The sequence below is a fragment of the Triplophysa rosa genome, linkage group LG17 (genome assembly GCF_024868665.1).
Source record: "Triplophysa rosa linkage group LG17, Trosa_1v2, whole genome shotgun sequence".
Classification (NCBI taxonomy): Eukaryota; Metazoa; Chordata; class Actinopteri; order Cypriniformes; family Nemacheilidae; genus Triplophysa; species Triplophysa rosa.
This window is the reverse complement of record NC_079906.1, coordinates 7997296-8016637: the sequence shown is the minus strand read 5'-3', so window position 1 is coordinate 8016637 and position 19342 is coordinate 7997296. Positions and strand designations below refer to the sequence as shown.

At 39.7% G+C, this 19342-nt stretch overlaps 1 protein-coding gene across 2 annotated transcripts in view; it reads left to right on the top strand.

Moving 5' to 3' along the window:
• kcnip3a (Kv channel interacting protein 3a, calsenilin) overlaps positions 1 to 19342 on the top strand; it is a 62305-nt gene that overhangs the window by 8887 nt on the left and 34076 nt on the right. The window contains exon 2 of one of the 2 annotated variants that reach the window (XM_057356673.1): positions 12432 to 12606. In XM_057356673.1, coding sequence (XP_057212656.1) covers positions 12432 to 12606 — 175 coding nt within the window. Of the gene's footprint in view, positions 1 to 12431; positions 12607 to 19342 lie in introns of those variants that run through there. The other variant, XM_057356672.1, reaches the window with a different exon arrangement.

Here is a 19342-nt window from a genome sequence, read left to right as displayed (position 1 = left end):
TGTAGGACATAATAAATGTGTGAACAAGTGGCTGATTTGAGGCACTGCTACCGCAGCTCTCACATACCACTTTTCCGCCGGGGCTGGGGCTGGGGCTGGGGCTGGTGCTGGTACTGAAGCTGGAGCCGGTTCTCGGCCGAGGATGGCACCGTTCAGAACCGGCTCGCGTTTCCACTGGCAGGGATCAGAACCCTCTACATCAATCCCAGTTCATATTTATTTCCATGTAAATTTATATTTAAACTGAGTAATATGAAATAGAACGATATAAAACACAACAGTGCTTCCTGTCATTTCCCTTTTTAAAATAGTCACGTGATTTAGGCAGCATATGCCTACTCTGATTATTCTTACTGTTTTTTAATAAAATGAAATATGACATAAAACACAATCTATTATTAGAACGTATAAGATGTTTGTTGAATACGTTCAATAGCAAATAATTTAGTCAAAAGCACAAGGAAGCGCTTCAATACAAAGTTCAATGTATGAAACTTAACTTTGCCCTCAGTCAAAACAATTTGACCAGGTACAAATAACAGATTTATAAGGCCAAAACTGACCGTTAGACATATACCCAAAATGAATTATATATCATGTTTAACCACTACAGATATCAGACATCAGAGCCAGCAGTGAGTTTCAGAAGGACTTGCCGAGATGAGCCAGCGTTCAGCGGGATACATGAGCGCCGAGCACTCGGTGGTTGCGTGGAGCTCACATCTCTGATAACATCCAAGCTAGTTTTAAAACAGACACCATCTTTATTAACCGACCACAGATTTGAACTTTAAACCCATACATTCTCGCCTAAATAATTCTTAAAGATACATTTAGTAACAAAATAACAATAATATTAAGAACATTGTAAAGCTTTCTTGCTCTATTGCCGTTGCTGCGCAATGGCGCCTTTCAAACTGCAGTATCCAGAAAAAGCTCTGCCTACTGAAGACGTAGGTTCCCTAGTTCGAGACCAGCAAGGATTCGTGGACAGTTCGGAACCAATATCTTGGCACCGGCCCAGGAATTTTTTGAGTGGAAAAGCGCTGCCCGGTTCCCATTTGGGCTCCGGCACCTGCACCAGCCCCGGTGGAAAAGTGGTAACAGTGAAGGGGGCGGGACTCTTTGGATTCTAAAGCGGATTTGATTGGACGAGTGGCTGAAGTGTAGCGTGATGTTATGGAATTTCTAGATTTGTTTGAGCGCACGTGCCAGACTGTCAGTTTTGAACACTTACATCTTCTAAATGGAAATTTTGTCAGCGTATAGGAGCATATCAGTTTATTGACTTCCTTAAGGCTAACTTATTTTAATAAAACGAAAAAAACTTTCAGTTTGATTTCACTGGAGCTTTAAAACTGGCCTGTCTTGCATCAGGAATAGGTTTTGACCTTGAGCTCTCCCATATATAATGTGTGCATCTGGGGTGCTTCACTTCTCGGTGTGCGCCTTTCTTTAAGTGCCTAAAATCCACAAAAAACCTTGTCTTTAAAACAACATTTTCTGTTTTCTTTTTTTTGTACCAGTGGGGGGGGCCTGTAGTTGGGGGCATATTTTATTTCCTTTAAAATTCAGTCCCTGTACTCCATCCACCCACATTCTACCCCATTTCCAGACCTGCATACAGTATATTGTGTTATGAAGCATACAGTATAGATGACCAACCACCCTATTAGATGTTGACAACAACAAACCTCCCTGTCCATCACCCCATAATATACATTATGGCTAGATGTGACATCACTCGCATCCTTTCAAAACTGTGAGTGAAGGGACAGGCTCTTAGGTAACAACACGAGTGACTGATTGTGTGATTTAACTGTGTGTGTGACCATCTAATGTGTGATCTAAGGAAGCACTTACTGTCTATCACAGAGTCTTTGACTTATACTGAATAATTAATTCATCCAACAGCATACTTTCTACATCACTCTCTCTTTTCTTTTCTCTTAATCTCTCTCACCCTTTCACAGTGGTTAGGGTGGAAGTCACAACAGCTCTTTGAAGACTGTAGCCTTAGGCTGGTCTTCAGTCGGTGGGCTGTGGTGCGTTAAGATGGAACATAAAAGCTGACCTCATCTCACGACCTTGGCTGGCTGATAACACATGGTGGGATAGGGCTACGTTATGTCTTTTTTTATCTTTTCTCTCCTATTTTTCCTTTTTGCTGCACAAGCACAAACAATCTGACATGTGGTACCTTAGACGGTGTTTCCTCAAGGACATACATTAAGTGAGGCCGCCATGTGTCATCATTTTTAAAGCGACATGATCAGATATAATTTTACTGTGTGTTTGTATCTTTCAAGGGACCAATATAATGCTGCGATTGCATGGTTCCAAATGTGTTTTTCCTGTTGACTATATCTATAAGGATTAATAATAATATTTTCAATAAATAGTTGTATGCCATATACAGTACATGGAAAGCTCTGCAGAATTGTAATGCCCGGTGTTGCCACCAGACCGGGACTGGATACCGGCGCTGATGTCAGCGACCCCCTCCTCCGCTTTTTCTTGCACCGACGCGGTGGAGGGCGGTGCTTGCTCCGAAGCAGAGGAATCCGACACCGTTCCCCAGATTCCTTCCTCTGCCTCTTGCCCCGGTGGCTGGTTGGAGGTGCCGAATCAGCGGAGCTCGAGGTGGGAGGGGCTGAGTCCCCCAGGGTCGCAGTGGCCAGGACACAATCCTCTGGGATGGTGGCCAGCGGGGAGGATACCCAGGCTGGGATGGATGGCCAGGGGTCATCCTGGTTGATCACGTAACTTACCATGTCACCAAACCCCAGGGGGCTAAGTATCCGGGTCTCTGCCGGCTTGAGGGGTTTGGTGAGGCAGCCTTTAAAAATCACCTGGAATTCTGCCTCACCGGATGAGTCCCAGATGAAGTCCTGAATTCCCCCTAACGGACCCCAAAAAGATGGTGGGCCTGGCGGGACCTCAGGGAAGATCGCGGACATTCCTCCATGCTGTCTGCTGGGTTCATTCTGTAGGAAACTTTTTCCTCGTCGAAGCAGAGACCAGGAGACATTGGGATATCTTTCATACAGAAGTTCTCTTTATTGAGGACTCGTTGTGCGTCGCTGTACTCATCCAAGTGTGACTTTTAGTTCAGCACAGTAGAGTTTTATACCTTTCAATGGGGCGGGATACATAGAGGTGGAGATGATTTACACAAAGCATGCAAATGCAATACAGGAATCAGCCCGTTACCGGAATTGTCCCAGCCAAGGTCTCATCAGCATAACAGTGTCATTCAAATGCATAGGTGCTAATCCAATCAGCCTGACAGTATTGCCCATACCTTCACATTATCATAGAGACAAGGGGGGGGGCAAAACGTCAAGGGAAATCAATACAAACAGAAAACGTCCCACGAGGGGGCAAAAACAAGAGAGTCCTGCTGATAAATAATATAATCCAAAAAAACTGAAAGTAATCCAAAACACGACCAGGTAAAACAGGAACATGTTGTCAGACGGGGAACTACGAGACATGGATTCAATAACGAACCGGCACGGGACAGAGGGAACTGGGGCTTAATATAGGGGAACACTAACGGGGGATAATTACTTGGGGAAGGTGATGGCAGGTGATGGGAATAAACCACTAAAGGGAAGATTACGGGGAAACAAGGGGGCTGGGCCAAAATACACGATAGGAGGACACGTGGCGCAATGTCATAAGAAAGGCCACGTGTCTCCACACAGCACGCAACAAAGACACAAGACATGGTACTGTCACGACCCTGTCCGAAAAAACAGAAAGCACCACACGAGAAGGAAAGGATCATGACATTAGAATGCAGATTGAACCTTATAATTACAAGGCGACAATTTGGCGACAACATATATTAGACACGTAAAATTGCAAAAATGAATGTGTTGGAACAAAAGATGCATTCTATCTAAAAGCGAATGCTCACCCAGACCTGCCTGAAATGCCTTGTGTAACCACACCCTCACAAATCTACGTTAGTTCGTGGTATGATTTGACTAAGACCGCCCAAATGTATACGCAAGTAAGGTGGGCGTACCTGTCAGTACAATTGCTTTGGAACCTGATGTTCCAAATATGGTAAGAGGCGTTACATTTCCATCACACGCTTGCAGTATTCGACCAATCACTACACACTGGTTAACTGGCCTATCATAGCTCACCTTGCTTTTCAGAGCGATGAGCTTTGTCAAAAATTCACCCGTTTCAGAGAGGCAGGGCAAAGAGGAGATACAGACATGCACGGTATGTGGAAAATACAGCGTTTTTGAACCTTAAATCGTGTATACACATTGCATTACATCTAAAACAAACGATAATATTCGTTTTAGCCGTGTCATTTGACCCCTTTAATTAAACCATGACGTCATTGCTGTTTGTAATGTTTAACATCGCATAATGTGTTCTTTTTACACACAGGTTTTAAAAAATCAGTACTACTGTAAGGTGTTTTCAGCAAACGTTATGTTTGTTAGTGAGTTCTGAGCACAGCCTATATTGTGGTGGACTGTGTCTTTTAAAGGGAACCCGGTGTATAGAGAGATGTATGGCTTAATGCGTTGTAATAGCCTTACACTACTAGCATTTGTCGTTAGAAACACATAAAATATTTTCAGTTCTTAAAAAAACCCTAAATATAATACTCATTTTAACCTAAGGAGGCTGCCATATTCTTTTTCGATGACGTAAACTGGTTGCAAGCACAGCTAGGCAGCCAAACTAAACACCCACACACTAATCAGTTCTTCAGTAAATATAAGGTTCTGTATGATAATATATATACTGTATATATACACTCACCTAAAGGATTATTAGGAACACCTGTTCAATTTCTCATTAATGCAATTATCTAATCAACCAATCACATGGCAGTTGCTTCAATGCATTTAGGGGTGTGGTCCTGGTCAAGACAATCTCCTGAACTCCAAACTGAATGTCAGAATGGGAAAGAAAGGTGATTTAAGCAATTTTGAGCGTGGCATGGTTGTTGGTGCCAGACGGGCCGGTCTGAGTATTTCACAATCTGCTCAGTTACTGGGATTTTCACGCACAACCATTTCTAGGGTTTACAAAGAATGGTGTGAAAAGGGAAAAACATCCAGTATGCGGCAGTCCTGTGGGCGAAAATGCCTTGTTGATGCTAGAGGTCAGAGGAGAATGGGCCGACTGATTCAAGCTGATAGAAGAGCAACTTTGACTGAAATAACCACTCGTTACAACCGAGGTATGCAGCAAAGCATTTGTGAAGCCACAACACGCACAACCTTGAGGCAGATGGGCTACAACAGCAGAAGACCCCACCGGGTACCACTCATCTCCACTACAAATAGGAAAAAGAGGCTACAATTTGCACGAGCTCACCAAAATTGGACAGTTGAAGACTGGAAAAATGTTGCCTGGTCTGATGAGTCTCGATTTCTGTTGAGACATTCAAATGGTAGAGTCAGAATTTGGCGTAAACAGAATGAGAACATGGATCCATCATGCCTTGTTACCACTGTGCAGGCTGGTGGTGGTGGTGTAATGGTGTGGGGGATGTTTTCTTGGCACACTTTAGGCCCCTTAGTGCCAATTGGGCATCGTTTAAATGCCACGGCCTACCTGAGCATTGTTTCTGACCATGTCCATCCCTTTATGACCACCATGTACCCATCCTCTAATGGCTACTTCCAGCAGGATAATGCACCATGTCACAAAGCTCGAATCATTTCAAATTGGTTTCTTGAACATGACAATGAGTTCACTGTACTAGAATGGCCCCCACAGTCACCAGATCTCAACCCGATAGAACATCTTTGGGATGTGGTGGAACGGGAGCTTCGTGCCCTGGATGTGCATCCCACAAATCTCCATCAACTGCAAGATGCTATCCTATCAATATGGGCCAACATTTCTAAAGAATGCTTTCAGCACCTTGTTGAATCAATGCCACGTAGAATTAAGGCAGTTCTGAAGGCGAAAGGGGGTCAAACACCGTATTAGTATGGTGTTCCTAATAATCCTTTAGGTGAGTGTATATAGATGTGTGTAACAATGTTCACAGCAAGGAAGAAGGAGGGAACCGGCGAACATTGAACAACAAAACTTTAATAAAATAAATAAACAACAAAACGAAAGTAAAATGCCGGCAGCTCCCTCACGGTCGACTGCCGGTCACACATAATAAAACATAACGTAAAGTCCAGGCCTGGTTCTCTCTCGTCCTTTACTGTTGTCGCTCCTCCTTTTATGTCATGCTAAAAGAAGAAAGAAAGAAAATAAAGACGCTATTTGGTGTATTTTCCTACATTTTAATATTGTTTGTCAGAAACAACACAAACATGCATATTAAAAACCAAAATCATTTTGAATTTATCATATACACGATGTTTTAGCCATTATACAAAGCATTTTATCCAGATTTTGACTTTTTGATGTTGATTTATCAACATCAGTAGCCTAACGTTATTGTCTCCCTCGGTCCTTAGCTGACGGGGGCTAATATTCACGTGTGCTCTAATACAGAATAAATAACCAAACCGCAAGCATTATTATTGTGTTTATCAGTATATTCTCATAATGTATAAAGTATACGATTATGGTGGATGCTGATGTCTTAAATAGTCTTTAATGTCTCAAAGGCGGTGGTTTAAAGCTATGATTTAATGCACGCTCACCTTGAACAGACGTGTAATATTGAACGCTGGCAGGCTGGCTTGTGTCAAGAGGACATACCGCCACCTACTGTCCCTGTGTGTTTGTATATCTGATCTTATGTTTTACGTGTCATATTTTACTGTTATATATGGAAAACATGTGTGCTTCGCTGTTGCGAAAGAGAACAGGTTTAGGTCGCAACCATTTGACATCACGCATTCTGACGCAAAAAATGGCGGCCTCCAAGTAAAAATATTTTTTCAAAGTTTATGAATACTGTGACAGTTACACTGTTTTTTTATTTCACAATTATAAAGTCAATGCCATTGTTCATATATTAAGCCATACATCGCTTTATACCCCTGTGGAAATCCTTTTAAGGTTTTGTGTTTGGGTTTGTGAGCTGGTTGAGGAATTGTATGTTTTTAATGGTGACTGCTCACCTGATGTAATGCACAAATCTTCTCTTCTCTCCTCTCTAAATACAGGAGTCTCCCTCAGGCTTTAATTATACAGCCTTGCCTCAAGTCTGCTTCTCCTGCATGAAATGGCAAACAAGGTTACGCTTTGTATATTTACACATTTATAAAATGGAACAGTGACTAGAATTCGTGTGTGTTGAGTCAAAGTAGATGATAACTGGATTTTCCTAAAGAAAATGTCAGCTTGTTGCTAGGGCATTGCGTGGCTGCTAGGGTGTGGGTCGGGTGCTTGCTTCATGACCCAAGTCAATATCCAGGTCTCAATAGACCTCTGGCTCATTTTAGATGACACTCAGTTATAAATCTGCCAAACCATGTTTTACTGAAAATGTTAAAATCTCAACAGGTTTGTGTGAGATTTGGGGTCCTAGGTGTAGGATTAGGGTTCCTGTAGAGTGGGTTATGGGTTCATTTTCCAAGGAATGACTGTACTCGTAAAATATGTAGCTTAATCATTGACTTGAAATATCACAGTATTTCTATCAATGTGTCCTCACATTGGGAACAGTACAATACAGTACAATGAAAAAGACCCTTCGTGTGTGTGTGATCTTTTTGTCTCCCGGTTCTTTTCTTGTGTGTACATTATGTATTTTGGTGATCACCACTTTTTTTCTCAGGTGCTGTAGAAGATAATAATGAGAACACTTGAAGTCACAGACAAGACAAACACATTAAAATGCATTTAATGCCTGTTTCTTCAGGGAAAGAGAATAAATGTTCCCAAATGAAAGCACAATAAAAGAGAAAAGCAAATTGTGAACTTCATTATCCGAGTGTTCTTCGCTGTTTGCTTACGCCTTTGCGTTAAATTAACTTGATGAATTTGTGGAGTTATTTCATTCTTCGCCTTATCGAATCCTCTTCTTTCTTTCTATTGCTCTTCTTCTCATTTATTTCTCATTTTCCTCCTCTGCTCACTCTCTCTCTCTCTCTCTCTCTCTCTCTCCACATTGAAATGCCCAGAAATAGCAATGCAAATTTCCCTTCAAAATGGTTTCATATCATCTCTCTATCTTCCAATAATCCTCCGATCTTAATGTCATTTCCCCTCTCCTCCGTTTTTTACTCCACCACTCAATCTTTCCTTTCTTTTATTTTTGTGCTCACTATGCTAATTTGGCACCCATGTATTTAAGAAAAAAATCCAGTGCCATCTTTATTTAACTCTATAGCTGCTCTCGCTCTCTCTCTCTCACACTATTGCGCTCTCTCTCATTCTATTTATATCTCTGTGTGGTGGGAGTGTTTGGTCAGACAGTTTACACTACTCTATTTGCCTTTCTATCTCTCTCTCTCTATATGTATATATTTTTCATTCTTTGTTCCCATCCTTTATGGAAAACAAGCATGGATCTATCTCTTGTGCTGTCATTCATCTCATCCTGCTCTTACACAGGGCATATTCCACATTCCGGCAGTTTTCCGGGTGTTGTCAGAGGCTTGTCAGAGCCCCTAAATGCTGCTAGATCAATATGATGCATGTCTATATGACAGCATAACTGGATATGTATGAACTGAACAGCGAGTGTGGGGGGGGGTGAAGAGCATGATGAGATGAAGAGAATGACAGACAGTGTTGGGTCAATTGGAAGGATACCGAACGATTATCATTGGCATGTAGGACTGTGATTATCCCACGACTGAGGCATCATGGGATGGTTTGAGAAAGAAAGAACCCGCTGAGTGGTGAATGGGTCGGCAGAAAGCTCTGAATGGCCCACGCGTTTTCTTTGTTCTTGCTTCTTCATAATTATAATAATACAGCTTCACGTATGATCTCACAGGAATTTGTTTTGTGCCAAACTGTACATAGCCACCATCATATTAAGACATATCACAATATATGACATGATCAAGTAGCCCAACTCGGAGGGCATTGCTATAGCAATGGCCCAATGGTTAGAGAGTCGGACTCGTGACCAGAAGGTGCCGGTTCGATTCCCAGGGCCAGCGGGTAACGACTGAGGTGCCCTTGAGCAAGGCACCTTACCCCTACTTGCTCCCCGGGCGCTGCAGTGATAGCTGCCCACTGCTCCGGGTGTACGTGTGCTCACTGCTCTCTGGATGGGTTAAATGCATGGGTATGGGTCACCATATCTGACTAATAGGTCACTTTCACTTTGTGGATTTGATTTACATACATGAGTAAAATGTATGGATTAAATGCGCTGTATATGCACTGTATTCTGCCAAATGCATAAATGCCATAAATAACCCCATTATAAAGTCCCATTAAAAAATTGAGAATTGATACTGTGTTGTGCAAAATTAAGAATGTACTGTGTTCTTGGTTTATCATAACTTTCTTCCACAATTGCATGTTATTTTTATGCAACTCGTTAACACTCAAAATATGTCAAATCTGCCATCACTGTGTTGTACAGATTGGATGTGTTTGCCTGCTATCTACAAGCTTGGCTTTCACACAGGAAGAAACGTATTTAAATCATATTACTGTATGTGTTAAATGAGCAGAACAAATGTGAAGCAAAGTGCCTCTTCATCTTAATTCAACGACGTTCTTATACCTAAGTTGCCATATCTGTCCATATCAAAGTCCTTTGATTCAAACTTTATGCGGTGAGAGCAGAGACTTCCATTTTTAATTCAGCAGATTACTCTCACTGCCACATTGTCAGCATCTCACCGCAGCAGCCCTCTGATGTGTCATTTTATAAACAGTCTCTCTCTCACCTGGTATTTAGCTCTCTGCTCTTTAGCTCTTGTGTTTCGACCCGTCTGCCTCTGCTCAGCATTTACAGCGTAGTCTTAATCAACCTCTCCCTCAGAGTTAAATCAATGTCACTGTTTATCTCTATATAAACCCTCTCAAGCTGATGTCGGGCTCCATTGTGAGTTTATGAAGAGCGAGGCGGCTCTCCAACCTCTACCTGCCATGCTTTTGTGTATGCATGTAAAAGAGGCTTTTGTCCTAGTCTCTCTCTCTCTCCTCCTGATATTTTATTGATGGCATTTTTATAGAGTCAGAGTTTGAATAATTGAGTCCTGAAAGATGACTGAGCGGAGCTCTCCTGTGCAGGAATGAGGTAAAGTACAGTACACAACATATCGGGGTTTTCCTGTAGCAAACAAAACCTGTCATGCTATTTCAAAGCATGGTAGTGACAGTTGTACAGTTGCGTGTGTAAGTCTGTACTGTACGCTTGCATTGTAGTACGGCATGTCAGCATAAGAAGTTTTACAATTGGAAAAGCTTTAACTTTTTGTTTAGCTTGGAAACAAAGCCCAAAATACATTGCAAATACGTGACTCCTCTTCTCATGATGTTGTTTATGGTCATTTCTCTCTTCAGCACATAGCCTATAGGCTGACAAAAATGGGCATAAGAAGACTGTTTTCATGTGTTTAGTGTGCACTCAATCTGTCACTTTTTCAAATCTCTTTACAGTTGCTACACACCAGGGCCGTATAGCTAGAGAATTCTGGGCCCCCTGAAAAAATATTGATGTGGGCCCGCACCGCCTTCCAACTAATAGAAGGACATTTTATGTCAAGTTTTATATCATATCACTTTGACGTAGTCTATTTACATCTAACAGAATATAGTATTGTTGTTGTAAACCCTATTTTAAAAGTTAAATGTTTAAAAATGCTATAGAAACTTATGAAACATTGTCTTAAATAAATGCATGAAGACTTTTAACAAACTAATAAAAGAATAATACAACACAATACATTATTAAATCATAATAAATAAAACAGATGTAAAAATGACCAGCAGTACTGTTTAATAGTCTTATCAATCAGTCTGTTATCAAATAACTGAAGTTAACATTAAAGAATTGAGAAGAATACAGTCATGTAAATAAATAAATAGACCACTTAAATGTTTATAAAGTCTTAATGTTTGATGAAAATAATATGGTATTGCATAATATATAATTAAATAAAGCCAATAAATGTATCTACATATACAAAAGCCCCACAAAATGAATCGTGCAGAGCCTGGTTTAAATTCAATTTTTTTCTCTACAAGTCTATTTTTTGTATTTTAATTCTTCTAGATGTTTTCTAGAATACTGTTGTATCTAGTATAATGTTGTTCTTATACTATACTATACCCTCACTATGACAATACACTAATAGTAACTTATACAGATTATGCTACAAGTGTACTACTGTGCTTTTTTATGTGTGGGTCATAATTTGTTCAAATTAACCGGACTTTTATTTTGGCGGGCCGCTGCAAAGACCTTTGAGTTTCAGTGCGAGTAGCTTTTCTCAAAGGAAACAGTGAAATGCGTGTGAAGTAAACTCTGAGAGCAGCTCGGAGATGGTCATGTGTTTACGTCTTTATATAGTTAGAATGTGGATTTCATTAAAATCTCATGTATGCAATTCATGTATTAAAATTATTTACAAAACAGGTGGCTTTATAGTATAGCTGTTGGATTTTTTGAGGCCCCTGGGCAGTGGGGGGGCCCTAGAATTGTCACCACCTTTCACCCCACTACAGCCCTGCTACACACATCTGTCACTACCTTTTTACACGTTGATATCAGTTCAGGCCATTCACCTCAGTTAAAACTGCCTCCAAAGTATCTACAGCGTACAATAATATGTATAATACCCAAATCTCCTATATATCCTGTATGTGGTTTTATAACCCTAACCATACAGCCGTGTTGGCCAATCAGATGCCTGGAATCTGACGTAAAAATAAATTCAATATCATACGCCAAATCTCTGGTTTCACCATCTACACGACAACACTGAAACCAGAGTTTCTAAAAATCTTCACACTGGCAGGAGTTTTCAAAAAAGTTCGGTTTCAGTGACCTGGTACTGCGTTTGCATGTGGATGAACAGCCAATCCGCATAAAAAAGCTGTGGTTTTGAAAACACCCGTGTTCGTGTTGACAGGGCCTTATAAACCAACAATTGGGTTCATCCCTTTTTGACCCGACCATGGTTTTAAAATAGCCCAGCATTTTTAAAGCGCATAACATTTTGAGATTGGACTTGAAAAGGAGCAGATACTCAACTTTTAGCATATTCATAGACAGTAAATGATCAGTACATTTCTGTACTGCACAAATGCAGATGTAATTGTTTTGGGCATTTGTGAAGGTAGTTGACAGTGGTAACCAAAATAATAGCAGGGAAGACAAAAATAAAAACAGTAAGTCAGTCCACGTCTAAGCAATGTCACAAGTCTGTCATCTGTACACAGCAATACCATGTGTTTAGTTTTAAACACTATTAAACTATACCAGCAAGGCACGTTCTGCTGTTAGCTGAATTAGTTTTAGTATAAATGCATCTATTAAGATTGTATCCTCTCTCTCCCAGGAGGATGGCAAGGTGGTGGACGGCATTCTGCTGGGCGACGCCAACGGGGTGGAGCCTGGTACAGGCCGACAGAAGGAAAGCGGCAAATGGCAGAGGCCACGCTTTACACGAAAAGCCCTCATGAGGTGCTGTCTGGTCAAATGGATCATCGCCAGCACCAGTCCCAAAGAACAAGGTGAGACAGACAGTAGATGACACAGAGAGGGAGCACAGCTGCGTGTATACAGAATGCTTTATTTTGGAATGCAACGAAACAGTAATTCAGTAATCCATAATAGGGTTTGAAACTGAGCTTTGGGTTCCTAACAACTACACAACAACCTTTCTCTTGAGGTGAAGGGGAAAATGTAAGCAGAGTGTCAACAAAGTCCATGTGACCCAATAATATGTTTTATTCAGTTGCTGTTTTGGCTCATGATTAGTTTCCATTCAGTTTAGGTCCTAAATTCTTGGGAAACAACTGGTTTGTATCAGTTGTTGAGATGTTTGAAATGAGTCTTGGCTAGAGATGGTTGTGATGGAGAAACTGAACAGAGTCTTTGCGAATGGAAATTTTAAAGATTTAGATTTGCGAATTGAGGTGAAACGCAGAAAGTGGAAATATCATATTTTAAAATTTAGAGGCGACAGAGCGGCTGTAGATGATTCAATCCCTAACTGCTGATTTAAGCACATCTTCTTTACTCAGAGACAATGTGGAGTCTAGATTCGAGCGTGTGTGTGTTGACTGTGGATGGATTAAATTTGCAGTACTGCTGCACATAATGTATGATTGTGCCGCGCGGCTCCATCAGCGACCTGATAATGTCTTCTGCAATTTGTCACTGAAGGCTTTTATCGTTAACGGAAACCATTATGAGAAAAGGGAAAGAATGGTTTGCAAACGAATCAAAAGGTGAGCACATACTATTAATAAGAAATGTTTTTTTTGTAGCTTTAATCAATGTTGGATGCTCTGATCTATCCCAGGTTAGATTTTAGATGTGTGTGTATTCTACCAAAAATATAGCACAACATTAGAGAAGCAGTCTGGATTGAGACAACAAGACAACAACGTGTGTTGCTAAAAGCAATTCTTGCAAAAAACACAAATTGATCTAATATGAAAACAATGTATAAAGTTAAAACTGAAAACTGAAATTGAAAATCTAAATACATAATGATACAAATAAAATATTAAAAACAGTAATAACTCATATGCTGACACCTCCTCTTGCTCTCACCAGCAGAGGACACATGCTGTGAGATACATTAAATGCATTATATTCTCTACCTCGCTCACAGCCTCTGCATCAGTAAATGAGACCCCAGGCATCTTGTAAGCACAGCTGTCAGGTCTCGACCCCAAGAGGGTGACATTGATCAAACAGACCTGAGCAGAAGTTTCTCTGTTGATCAGTGCCACAGCCTTGGGAACAGATTCAGGTTGATGCGATTTCGATCGATCGTTGTTGCCACCGGTTTCTCGTAAACCTGTGCTTTCCAGTTCATTAATGAGATGCTATCAAAACTAAAAGCTGAACCTCTAGAAAGTTTTTTGCTGCCTGTTTGTGCAAATTTACTTCTAGTGCTGGCAGTGGCAGGACAGTTTAAGACATGTCCGTTTTAATACTTCACCTACTGATTTTATATTATACAGGCCTATAGCTTGTATGGTGTAGTATAGCTGGAGCTGATGAGGAATATACAAAATTTACGGTCATTTAGGGTAATTTAAAGCTTCTTATTGTTATCACATTTTGGATTAACAGCACAATAGCACAAATATAACTGAGTGAATTATTAAACAGTGTGACTAAATATTTAAAAAATGAACCAAAATATATTGTAGCATCTTCGGAGTTGTCACCCTTTTCCTGGAATTTTCACAAATGTTTTCTTGGCGTTTTATCAGATAGCTTCCTAGATGCTTTTTAAACAGTAATTAAGGTAAACCCATCTATTCTGGGCTCCTTCCAAAATCATCCATTTCAAAAACATTGTTTCAAATAAACAATGTTTTGTTTTGTGACGAAAAGCTAATTTGTTTGAACAGTTATATTTTTATCTACAAAAATATTTTCAGACATTCAATCATACGATTTCAGATCAAAAGGTTTTGTCACATTTCACTCGAGTCACCAGACGTAGGGGGAACCAGAACACGATCGTGAACGGAGGTCTGTGTGGTGGGCTGCTCCCAGGCCTTCACAGGTCCGCCCCTGAAAAGAACCATTACTTGGCTATAAACTTAAATGCAACAAAGTTACACAACCTATTCAACAAATTGTTTATTCAATGCAATCAATATAGAATAACATATTAAAATAAATTAATATTATTATGAATTGAATATTTCGCTGGTTTGCACTCTATCTGTCAATATCTTCTTTTTCTTTTTTTAAATATCCCTGCTTATAAAGTTGTATTTTACATATAGTATCTGTATTTATCTGTTTTTATATATATTTGTATGCACAATGAGTCTAAAAGTAACGCAATTTCAATCCTCTATATGTACTGTACATGTGGCAGAATTGACAATAAAGCAGACTTTGACTTAAATTACTAGCCACTAGCCAGACCGATAAACAAACACAGGCCCGAAATTAACTTCAGGCCAGGCGCGTGCGTCCGATGAAACCGTCTATAAGATGCTCAAGCAGTTTAGAATCGTCCTTTACCATTTGATTACTCAGTGACCTCCCCATTATATTGAGAAGTATGTTTTTACAATGCTCAACTGTTGCCATCTAGTGGTTTAATGGGGAAACATGACAAGTGCGTTTGCTGAAAATTAAGTGGATGGTAGACGTTTTACACATTCGCAAACATAGAATTCTTACAGAAATTGCTTCAGCGACAGTTAATTCATGATGGTTAGTCTTTGTAGTTTATCACTATGCATTTGTTATTTTGCTGTATTGTTATTCATAAGCATACTGAATAATTAGGATTAGACAAAATGTTAAATGCGCTCTCATTTGTTGGCGGCTTTGAATAAAAGCTTCTGCAAAAATTGATGTGCTATATGGTAAAAAGGGCACATAAATATTTTGCCATAGAGAGAAGAATGGTGGGGTGGTGGTAACACAAAATATGTCATTGCACCATTCAAAGAACATGGCACAGTAGACAGGAAGAGGAAATAAGAGATTACTTCACAAATGAGAAATCAGAGAGGATTATGGGAAGAGTGAAAGGTGAGACACAGAATGTGAAGTGTCAGAATCAGTGAATCAGGCCAGTGGCCTTATCTTGATAGATACTGTACACACAATCTAATTAATGTCTTCCCTATACGTTGACTTCGTGTGACTGTAAAGCATACGTGTGTCCTGCATCTCGCTTTCTCTCTCTCTCTCGCTCTCGCTCGCTCTCGCTCTCTCTCTTGACTTCTCTCAGATCAGCTTATTGCTCATAGCTGGCTTTAATTCCTAGGTATTTGTCAGGATTTCTTCAGATGTACATAGAAGTCTGTGCAGAAGCAGTTTGGACTGGATTACGACCAACGTCTGGATCAGGAGGTGTCATGTTATCCACATAACAAATCAGCTGTCTTCTGTATTGGGTCACATTGAGTCTTTTCGGCTCTGAGAAACAGAATCTTCCAGCACCGGATACCAGAAATTCGGTTTTGTTTTATTTGTTCTTTGACTAAAGAAACTCCTTGACTGAAGTGTGATGCTGGTGTCATGAATTGAAGCTTGCCTGGCTCAGAGTCTTTGTGAGAAGTTTGGAGGACTGTCACAGTGAAGACATCGTCTGAAGTTTTTAGACATTGTCCACTGGCTATTTTTGTTTTGTGAGTTTGTTTGTTCAAGTGTTTGTTTGGTCAGCACTAATAAAGTGGGTCGGTTTGTTCAAGAGGTGTTACACAAGGACAGAAGACATGGACGCACTGAATGACTGTAAGGATGAGTGTCAGAAGGAGTTGACCAGCATGCTCAGCTGCTTTTTCGGTTTGGTCACTGGCTCTTTTTCCCAAGGTACTGCTTTTGTTTTTTTAACTTTGCACAGTTTCACAGTTTCAGTTTCACACCGTTGTTATCAGTTTTACAGTTTTTCGTCAATTTAAAAAAGCAAAAAAAGGTAAAAAAAATATGTTGTGATACAAAGAGGCACAAAACTGTTGTAAAGAAATTAACTCTCAAAATGTCACAAGGTCATCCTGAACATTGAGGTTTTTATTTGCTCTTAGTTTTATTTGGTTTGCCATTTTTTAAACCATGTAAACAAAATACATTTTAAAAATTCTTATGTGAGCAATAAACAATAAATAAACTTCAAAATGTGACAGAAAATGTATAAAGTTGAAAATAAGTTTATAAAATAATGCAAGCATGGGTGAAACACAATGCAATACAGTTTTTACTATTGTGACTAGTAAAATTATTTTACTACAGTGAATTACATATCAATTCAACAGATTATGTAATAATCAACACCAATGTGTAATTTTAATGTTTGGATAAAATCATAAGACATTTCATGTTTAAAACATTACATTTTATGTAATGTTGTATATTGATTTAGTCTTAGAAAACAAATCTAGTAGTTTTCACAAAAAGGCCGCATGTTGGAAAGTATCATTTTTAGAAGACAAGAACAGATGATTAGTTGGGGAATGCTTTTTTACCATTTCTTCAAATAGATCTGAAGCATTTTGTGTGGCACTAAAGAGTCAAGCACGCTGGTTTATGGTGGGTCAGCAAGTCAGTTTTGTGGAGAAATTGTCCAGCATGATGTTTTAATCTGCTGATACTGCAGTGATTCAGTGTAAAACTATCTCTGCCTGAAATACAATAATGTTGCAATGTTACGCCGTCCCCGTGACTGTGCTTGTGTGTTTGTGTAACAGGAGCCATTTAACTTTCCCAAAGTAGCAAACCACTGTGCTGCGTCTCACTGATGCAAAGGACAAATGCATGACAGAGGCTCAAGGCTCTACCATTTCAATAATGTAATCACTTATGTTCAGTTTGTCTTATGTTACCCTTAAAACAGCTGTAAGATGCACTTATCAGTGTTCATACCTCCCAAACACAAGTGTTTATTGGGCCAGACACTGAAGAAGTGTTCTTTGTGCAGAGTGATCTGAGTTCTAGTTGTATTTTTAACTAAATCACAGAGCTTAAAAAGAAGGGATCCCAAATCAACTTTTCCTCCTGTGGAAAGTCCTGGACCACTCATTCTCCCCTTAGATTGAACGCTGCCCAAACATCTTGAGAGTTTGAAGAGTTTTTGCTACACGGAAGCATGCAATAAAAATACAATAAAATACTAAAATATTTAATTGAGAAAATAATGAATCACATATGTGGCTTTAATTTGTTAAGCTCCACCCCTTCTGCAGTGTGCAGAAAGCTCATGCAGTATCCCACGTACCATGCTTTCCCATACTTTTTACTTCATAATGGCCTAGAATAGTACATATGTATGCAAATTGAGATATACCTCTTAAAATAGTATAATTTTTGGAAACGCAAATCTAAAAAATTCAAAATATTATGCAAAAATGCAGAAAAATATCCATAAAGCCCATTTAAACATTGCGATATATACAGTCAAAATGAATAAAAAACGTAAATAAGCACCCCTCTCTCTAATTTCATCTATTTGTCTTTCTCATGAATTCTCTACTAAACCAATTTTTCCTGTAGTTTCCTGTGGGATCTGCTCTCTGCTTTCCTGACTCCCAATAACAGTCAATTAACTCTGAATGGAGACATTTACTGACCCATTAGCTACATTCTTTACTGTGTGTTCTGATTTACACCACAGAGACAGAGAGAGCGAGTTGATTTCATTCCGCACGTTTAAATAGAAGATGTGAACTCTGGGTCAGTAGAGAATGAATCATTATTAACCTCGGTAGCATTACAAACCGCTTTAACAGAAAAGGGAAGCCACCTTTCTAATCTTACACTTTGTTGCATTGTCAACAAGAAATTCCAGAAATGTGCAGCTCATTTAACTCAATGGGGAAAGACCAAAGTTTCCAAAGCTTTGGATGATATTATGTTCCAATGAAATATAAAAACTAAAATCACACAAAAAGAATTTTCCTAACAAGTTTTTCGTGCCAAGTAATCAAATGCAACTGGCTAAACTTAAACTTTTATATCAAGCACTGCCTTTAAAAAAGGAATAAAAACAACATAAATGCTTACATAAAGTTATATTAATACACTATACTGTATTTATCAGGAATAATTAAGTCCAAAACAGAAAGGGACCAAAGGATAACGTTACAAAGTTCTTTGAATCACTTTGAATGTGTCACTGGTTTTAAGTGATGTTACGCTGTGTACGCTCAACGTTGTTAAATGTGTTCAAAGTCTGTCTTACAGCTTGCGTGTCAGATTTATTTGAAGTCTTTGGGACAGGAAAGGAAATTGACGGGAGGACGGGTGATGCAGGTTAAGCATCAGAATATAGTCATAAGTCTGCTAAATAAGCATTTATATAGCCCTCAAATAGTCGGATCGACTCCATCTGTCCTCTCATGTTTCAGTGGCCTTCAACCAGGTCAGCACATGAGAACACAACAGGGGAGAGACTTGTGACTGTTGTGACTGCACTACATTGAGTGATTATACACTAGCGCCTCACAGTGCACAATTTGTGTATTACACTACAGACAATGGGGTTTATCTCCATGCTTGTGACACTGTAGCTGGTCGAGTGCTAGTCTTTCTGGTAGATCAGCATATCCATTTTGTTCACCAGCAAGAAAAAAGGACACGTCGTGTACCCTGACCCTCACCGTATTTGCCTTGTAGTTTTAAAACTATCACACATAACCATTCTTTAGAAACCCTGAATGTTAAAGTGTGTGTGTGTGTGTGTGTGTGCGTGCGTGTGTGTGTGCGTGCGTGCGTGCGTGCGTGCGTGCGTGCGTGCGTGTTTTCTTTGTTGTCATCGACTGT